We start from the raw sequence: 8,941 nt of genomic DNA on the forward strand, positions 1-8,941 counted from the left end.
TCCTTAGATCTCCTTGTCTGGACAATCTTACTTACCTTAAAACTGCAAGTAGGCACAATAGTAATAGCAATAATCTTGCTCCTTCACCATGACTAAAATGTTTGGGGCAATGATGGAAAAGGACGGTACTATAGTGATCTTGATGCGCTTATAAGATATGTATTGCCAAGTCAGTAATAATTAAGTCAGAACAGAACATGCTCATGATTTACCCTCTGCTTGGGGGGGAGGGGGAGATCATTGTTCACAGTATTTCCGTCTGTTTGAAAGAAGCGAGGGCTACCTAACTTTTACCCATTGTTTCTGTAGGGCTGCAACCATGATTCAAGATCCAACTATAAACAAATAAAGTTTACATTACTTGCAGGGAAAAATAGTTTTATGTGGTTTGGGCTGGCTCCAAGGTTGCTTATTACAGATCCTGAGCTCCTTAAAGAAGTAATGAGTAAAAACTACATATTCCAGAAGCTTAAGCATAATCCAATTGTGAGAATGTTTGCTCATGGTCTGTCAAGCATAGACGGGGACCAGGGGGCTCAACACAAGAAACTTCTTGCCCCAGCTTTTCATCTTCACAAGTTGAAGGTGCACAGCTACTTAATTTATTCTTATTTTAACATATTTGATTCCCCCTCTATAACAATTCCTACTAGTAATAATTTAACTACAAACTCCAACTCTTTGTTTCATTCCATATTTTCATCTGCATATACAGACTAGCTAGGAAGTAATGGATACAGTAGGCTTCAAAAATATTGCAGTGAGTTTAGCTTTAGCTTTGTTTGTAGAATGGGCATGGAGAGTCTTGAATTGGGTATGGGTGAAACCGCGGAAGATAAAGAAGTGCTTAAGACAACAAGGCCTTCATGGAAACTCTTATCGCTTCTTGTATGGAGATTCCAAAGAAAGCTCAGCTCTGGTTAAGAATGCTCTTTCAAAGCCTATTAATCTATCCGATGATGCTGTTGCACGGGCAAGCCCGTTCATCCATCACACTGTCGAGAAATATGGTAACACTAACATCCACTAAGATTAAATTTTCATTTCTTTTTCTGCAGGGCTGCAACCATGATTCAGTATCCGACTTTACAAAAAACGAACATAACTCCAATTTGATAAGGCTCACTAAATAGATAAAGTTCACTTAATTACTTGTATTCATATAAACAAATGAACGAATTATTTACATAGGCTCACTAAATAGATAAAGTTCACTTAATTACTTGTATTCATATAAACAAATGAACGAATTATTTGCGTTATGTACCTTACGAGTCTTGTCTACATTACTTGTGATGGAAACGTAATGAGCTTTAGAATAAGATATTACTTAAAATAAACTCAACAATACTTTTATTCTACTTAATAGGAACACAAGGACACTATTTTATAATACAGGCTACAGCCCTTTACAAGACACGGAGCTTCTGCTCTTTTTCCTTACAAATATTTCACATTTGTGTTTTTTTTCTACTAGGTAGGACTGCTATTTATAGGCTCTAAAATGCTTATGTCATCGCTTACATATGTTGCTATATGTTTTCCCATGCAGCCTACCAAAAATAACTGTCACCTTTCAAGCTGTTCTTATTTTTCTGCAGCGCCCACCTTAATTTCAGGAGTTACTGTTTCTTTCTTTGACCAAGCCTTCTGGATAACATCTTCTTGAGGTTAATAGCCTACCTTATTTTTTGGACATGATTCCAAGACCTGTAGCTTGTTATTATTGACCATAAAAAACTGCTGTATTTTCTTATTTTCTCATGCACAACCATCTTTTATTTCTCCCATGTACAACTGCCATTTCTCTAACTTATAATTTTCAATTGCTTTGTTTTATTCATTTAATATCCTGATGGAGAGTTTGATTTCTAAAACTTCCCTTCAAACTCGACTTTGCATTTCGAGCTTGTTTTTCATTTTGTAAAACACATCCGGCTTCAATGGTTTTGTGAAAATATCCGCTAAATTTTCTTCAGTCCTGCAGTGCACCAACTCCACAATTTTCTCATTCACTTGTTCGTGAAGAAAATGATACTTAATATTGATGTGCTTGCTGCGACTGTGTGACACTGGATTTTTTGCGAGAGAAATAGCGGATTTATTATCCACGTAAATTTTAACCGGAACTTCCTCTGCAAAATTTAACTCGCCCAATACGTAGCCTAGCCACATAGCCTGACATGCGCATGCTGCTGCTGCGATGTATTCTTCCTCACATGTTGAGAGAGCAACTGTTTGTTGCTTCTTTGAAGACCACGAAAATATCGCTGAACCAATATGAAAAGCATATCCAGAAGTGCTTTTCCCGTCATCCAAATCACCACCATAATCACTATCTGAGTAGCCAACTAATTTTACATTTTGAGAATGAGAATAAAATAATCCATGACCAAGTGTACCTTTAATGTATCTCAAAATTCTTTTAGCTGCCATGAAGTAATCTTGCTTCGATTTCTCCATGTACCTACTAACCAATCCAACTGCATATATAATATCTGGACGAGTAAAAGTTAGGTACCTCAGACTTCCAACCAAACTTTTGAACAATGTCAAATTTACTGACTCCCTTGTTGAATCAACTATGAGCTTTATGCTCGGTTCTGCTGGTGTGCTTATTGGCTTGCATTCCTCCATTCTGAACTTCTTTAAAATCTGCTCCGCATATTTTTTCTGCGACATAAAAATCCCGTCTTTGTTTTGCTTCACCTCGACTCCAAGAAAGTATGACATTTGACCAATATCTGTCATCTCAAATTCATTAGTCATAACTTTCTTAAAATCATCAAACATACCAGGATTGTTTCCAGTAAAGATCATGTCGTCCACGCATAAGCAAACGATCATAATATCTCCCCCTGAATTTGTTTTCGTGTAGAAGGCATGCTCGTATGGACTCTTCACGAAACCATTTCTCTGAAAATATTCATCAACCCTTATATTTCATGCTCGCGGAGCTTGCTTCAAACCATATAAGGCTTTCTTCAGTCTGTAGACTTTGTTTTCCCGGCCTTTCTGAACATATCCGAGAGGCTGCTCAATATAGACTTCTTCTTCAAGATAACCATTTAGGAATGCTGACTTCACGTCCATCTGAAAAATCTTCCATTGATTTTGAGCGGAAATTACTGTAAGAAGTCTGATGGTGTCAACTCGTGCAACTGGAGCAAACACCTCATCATAGTCAATGCCATATCGTTGCTTGTAGCCTTTAGCCACTAGCCTCGCCTTGTATTTCTCCGCTTCTCCATCCTGATTCGTCTTGGTCTTGTAGACCCATTTGACACCAATTGCTTTGTGTCCTTCTGGAAGATCTGTGAGCTCCTATGTATCATTCTTCTTGATTGCGCCAATTTCTTCATCCATGGCTTTGTTCCATTTGCTTTCTTCAGAAGCTTCCTCGAATGTAACTGGATCACATTCAGCCATTAAACAAAATAATGAATAATCAAAGGTTGTTTATACCGGACTTGTAGCTTCGTAGATATCATCCAGACTCCGCATTTTTCCAGTTGCTCCCCCTGAACTTCTGCTTCCACTTGAATCTGATGGTGTTAATACGGGAGTTTGTTGATTCGGACTTTGTGGAGGAGTTGTATCATCATCTCCACCATCTTCTATATTGGGGCCGTCATTGCCATCATCATCATCATCATCGTTGAAAAATAAACCAGCAACTTTTCTTTCTTCCTCGCTCCATCTCCAATAATCTGATTCATCAAACTCAACATCTCGAGAAATGATTTTCTTTGTAAGGGGATTATAGAGCCTGTACGCCTTGCTCCTTTTGTCATATCCGGTAAAAATACACTTTCCCCCTTTATCATCCAGCTTCCTTCTTTTCTGATCGGGAATATGGGCATAAGCAATACATCCAAAAATTATGAGATGCCCAACTGATGGTTTGCTACCACTCCATGCTTCATTCGGAGTTTTATTTCTGACACTTTTTGTTGGACAACGATTCAACAAATAAACTGCACATTGAACAGCTTCCACCCAGAAAGTTCTTGGCAAGTGTTTTGCTTTTACCATACTCCTTGCCATGTCAAGAATTGTGCGGTTCTTCCTTTCTGCAACGCCATTTTGTTGAGGAGTATATGATGTTGTCAACTGATGATTGATGCCATGTGCTCTGCAAAAACTTCTGAACAAGTTGGAAGTATACTCTCCTCCTCTATCTGATCTGAGTGTCTTCAGATACTGACCACTTTGCTTTTCTGCAAGTGCTTTGAACTCCTTGAATTTATCAAGAGCCTCCAATTTTTCTTTGATGATATATACCCAACTTTTCCTGCTAAAATCATCAATAAAAGTTAGGTAATACCTATTACCTCCAAGTGATGGAATATCAAATGGACCAGCTATATCTGTGTGAACTATCTCCAATGGCCTCCTGGCTCTCCATGATTTTCCAACGGGAAAACTTTGTCTGTGTTGCTTCCCCTTGACACACGCTTCACACAATTTTCTGGTTCGTTGATTTCTGGCAAACCGTCCACCATCTTTGTCTTTGACAATAATTTCAAGCCAGAAAATCCCAAATGACCATATCTCAAGTGCCATAGCCACGAGTCATTTTTAATGACTGATTTCAAGCACTTCTGCACTTTCGTCTGCATATCAAGTGTGAACAGGCGATTCTTTGACATCTCCACATCTGCAATTAATTCTCGAACCTGATTTCCGATGATGAGAGAATTATCCCGCATTTGAATAGTATACCCTTTCTCCACAAGTTGGCCAAGACTGATGATATTATTTTTCAAAGCAGGTATATAATAAACATCATTTATATACTTTTTCTCATTATTCTTTGACATAATCGTAATTGTACCTTTTCCTTTGACCGGAATTTTTGACGAGTCGCCAAAAGTAACTTCTCCAGAGATGGTCTCATCTATCTCCATAAATAAATCTTTATGACCAGTCATGTGATTGCTGGCTCCTGAGTCAAGATATCAAATATTTTTCTTGTTCTCCTCGTCTCCTTTATAAGTGAGAAACATAGCAGAACCAATATCTTTATCTTCTTTTGCTGCAGTAAAGTGACTTCTTTCTTCCACTTTTGGTTCTCTACACTCATAACTGAAGTGACCAAATTTATTACAATTATAACATTGAAATTGAGATTTGTCACCTCGTTGAAATCCACCTCTTCCTCGGCCTCTAAAATTTTGACCACGACCAGATGATTGAAAACCTTCAGAATTCTGGCCTCTATTGAAAGATTGCCTTCCACGTCCTTGTCCACCTCGGTAGCCACCTCTAAAGCCGGCTCTGCCATGTGCAGAACTACTACTGCCAGAACTGTCACCAATGGACACCTTACTTTGCAACGCCTTTTCCAACTGGCTTGCATCATCATACTGGTTCATCCGCTGCTCGTGAGCTTGAAGTGAACCTACGAGCTCATCAATAGAAATTATGGACAAGTCCTTTGACTCCTCGATAGAAGTAACAACGTAATCAAATTTCCTCGTCAACGAACGAAGTAATTTTTCCATGACTCGAACATCATCGAGACTTTCCCCATTTCTTTTCATCTCATTTGTCACCGTTTTCAAACGCGTTACAAATTCACCAATATTTTCGGAACTCTTCATCTTCAAATTTTCGAACTCCCCACGTAGTACTTGGAGCCGAACCTTTTTAACTTTCTCGACACCCTGGAATGATTTCTGTAGAATCTCCCACGCGTTGTTCGCCATTTTTGCATTTGAAATTTTTTTAAAGGTTGATTCGTCAACTCCTTGAATAATTGTATATAACGCCTTTTTATCTTTTTTCCGGGTCTCTTTCAAAATCATCTTCTCAGCATTTGACAGGGCTACTTCAGCGACTGCATCTGTGGGCTCGTCATACCTGCTTTCGACAATATCCCAATTATCTTAGGAACCGAGTAATACCTTCATTTGAATACTCCATTTCCCGTAATTTGTACTCGTCAATTTTGGAATATTTGGTTGCACCATCGTTGCCATTTTTCATGAACAGAACCTTAGCTCTGATGCCACTTAATGGAAACGTAATGAGCTTTAGAATAAAATATTACTTAAAATAAACTCAACAATACTTTTATTCTACTTAATAGGAACACAAGGACTCTATTTTATAATACAGGCTACAGCCCTTTACAAGACACGGAGCTTCTGCTCTTTTTCCTTACAAATATTTCACTTTTGTGTTTTTTTTACTAATACTGGTAGGACTGCTATTTATAGGCTCTAAAATGCTTATGTCATCGCTTACATATGTTGCTATATGTTTTCCTGTGCAGCCTACCAAAAACAACTGTCACCTTTCAAGCTGTTCTTATTTTTCTGCAGTGCCCACCTTAATTTCAGGAGTTACTGTTTCTTTCTTTGACCAAGCCTTCTGGATAACATCTTCTTGAGGTTAATAGACTACCTTATTTTTTGGACATGATTCCAAGACCTGTAGCTTGTTATTATTGACCATGAAAAACTGCTGTATTTTCTTCTTTTCTCATGCACAATCATCTTTTATTTCTCCCATGTACAGCTGCCATTTCTCTAACTTATAATTTTCAATTGCTTTGTTTTATTCATTTAATATCCTGATGGAGAGTTTGATTTCTAACAACTTGCAGGTAAAAATAGTTTCATGTGGTTTGGGCCGGCTCCAAGGTTGCTCATCACAGATCCTGAGCTCATTAAAGAAGTGATGAACAAAAATAACATATTCAAGAAGATTAAGCAAATTCCAATCGTGAGAATGTTTTCTCATAGTCTGGAAAGCATAGACGGGGACCAGTGGGCTCAACACAAGAAACTTCTTACCCCAGCTTTTCATCTTCACAAGTTGAAGGTTGGAGTTCATGTATACAAATAATGTCATAAATTACTAGGACACTCTATTTTATAATATTTATAAGGCAACTACTAGGACACTCTTGAACTTGCTCTTAGAAAATAGTAGAAGTTATTATATATTAAATTTCCAGTCGTGAAAATTTCTGATACCCCTACTGTTGTACATTAAAATACACTGAGACGCTAATTTTCCTGATTTTGATGCAGCTAATGCTACCAGTAATGTATATTAGTTGCACAGAACTGGTGAGCAAATGGGAGGAGAAGGTAGAGAAAAATGGGTGGTGCGAATTGGACATTGCACCGTATCTTCATACATTAACAAGCGATGTGATTTCGCGAACATCATTTGGAAGTAGCTATAAGGAGGGTCATACATTAACAAGCGATGTGATTTCACGCACATCATTTGGAAGTAACTATAAGGAGGGAAGCAGGGTATTTGAGATTTAACGCCAACAAATTGAGCTTGTAATGAAGTCTCTGCAGTCAGTGTACATTCCTGGATGGAGGTACTACTCATTTGGTTGTAATATACGAATGAAGCATTTTTTTTCCTCATGTCCTTTTCCACATTTACATAGTAACTGTTTATAAATATCTATAGATTTCTACCAACCAAGAACAATAGGAAGATGAAGGAGCTAAATGAAATGATACAATCATCCTTAAAAAATATTATTGGCAAAAAGACCAAGGCAATGCAGGCAGGAGAAAGTAGTATTGATGACTTGCTAAGGATATTGTTGGAATCCATTTCCAGTGATCAACTTCAAAATGGATCGAGAAATGTTGGAATGAGCTTGGACGATGTAATTGGTGAATGCAAGTTTTTCTACTTTGCTGGCCAAGAAACTACCTCAAATATCCTTGTCTGGACCATAATTTTACTTGCTGTTCACCCCAACTGGCAAATTCGTGCCAGAGAAGAAGTTCTTCAGGTGTTGGGGAATCATGGCAAACCTGATTTTGACAATCTTAACCAACTTAAAATCGTAAGTAGTTCTTGTGTACATATGCATATTCAGAAAATAATAAATATTGATCAGATGTTAACTGTAAATTAAAATTTTGAAGGTTGCTATGATTTTGCACGAGGTTTTAAAATTATATCCAAGCATACAATGCTGAAGAAAATGAGGAAGAACAAAGGATAACACTCGATTTAATAGATGAAGTGCGGGATGAAGCACATGCAAAGATTGTGGAATATCAAAAGAAAGCTTCTTTCTATTACAACCTGAGGTTGCAAGAAAGATTTTTCAAGCAAGGAGATTTGGTCTTAAGGAAGGTGGAAGCCTCTGTAGTAGGGCATAAAGGGAAACTCGCCCCAAATTGGGAAGAGCCATACAAGGTTAAAAGTGTTCAAGGAAGAGGATCCTACAAGTTGGAAACTATGGATGGGAATGAAGTACCAAGGACTTGGCATGCTCAAAACCTGAAGACTTATTATATATAGCTCCTTAGAAAAGGAGAGTTTACTTATTTGCAATAAGGTTCACAGAAACCATGACCTTTGGCTCCTTAGGATTTTGTATTTCAGTTTAACAGGATTTTTATTTTGAGTTTAATTTACAAAAATCTATGTAAGGGATGGATCCCAAGGATTTATGAAATTTATGAAGTTTTCAGTTGTGGCATTAAGTTTCTAAATGTGATGGGCAAATAAAACTGCATAAAGGATGATAAATTTAGTAGTTCAGTGCATAAAAAGAAGGACAATAAATAGTTTAATGCATAAAAGCACGAGTTCCAAATAAATAAATAGTTATGCAGTGCTTAATAAAAATATCAGTGAGGTGGAGAACCCTCAACATGCATGCCATCCTCTCCCTCACTCTCGCTGGTTGTCCCTTTAGTGTCGGTCTCACCAGAAAAAGAGCTTGACTCCTCTAAAGCAGCCCTGGAAGATGAAACAGGAGGAGGAATGAGCTCGGTGTGAGGGACATCCTCGGAGACCACCACAAGAGCACGGAACCTCTGAAGGAGGGGCTCATCGTCTGGACAAGGATAGTCTACAGGGTTAATATCCGGGCAAGCTTCGTTTACAGTCCCAAGGGTCGATCCTCAACCAGTCCTAAAGAACTCTGGAAACACCATGTCAT

The 8,941-nt window shown here is 38.0% G+C and overlaps 2 protein-coding genes across 2 annotated transcripts; one reads left to right on the forward strand and one right to left on the reverse strand.

Annotated features, from left to right (window-relative positions):
• Positions 1–4,961: 4,961 nt before the first annotated feature.
• Positions 4,962–5,711, reverse strand: LOC141713908 (uncharacterized). The gene has a single exon (XM_074517471.1). It carries the CDS (start codon positions 5,709–5,711, stop codon positions 4,962–4,964), a length of 750 nt encoding a protein of 249 aa, XP_074373572.1.
• Positions 5,712–7,061: 1,350 nt separating this feature from the next.
• Positions 7,062–8,365, forward strand: LOC141710604 (cytochrome P450 72A397-like). Its single transcript, XM_074513173.1, has 3 exons — positions 7,062–7,348; positions 7,444–7,831; positions 7,914–8,365. The coding sequence occupies exons 1-3, from the start codon at positions 7,311–7,313 to the stop codon at positions 7,965–7,967; spliced, it is 480 nt and encodes a 159-aa protein (XP_074369274.1). The 5' UTR covers positions 7,062–7,310; the 3' UTR covers positions 7,968–8,365.
• The last annotated feature ends 576 nt before the right edge of the window (positions 8,366–8,941 follow it).

Source organism: Apium graveolens, chromosome 3, assembly GCF_009905375.1.
Source record: "Apium graveolens cultivar Ventura chromosome 3, ASM990537v1, whole genome shotgun sequence".
Classification (NCBI taxonomy): domain Eukaryota; kingdom Viridiplantae; phylum Streptophyta; class Magnoliopsida; order Apiales; family Apiaceae; genus Apium; species Apium graveolens.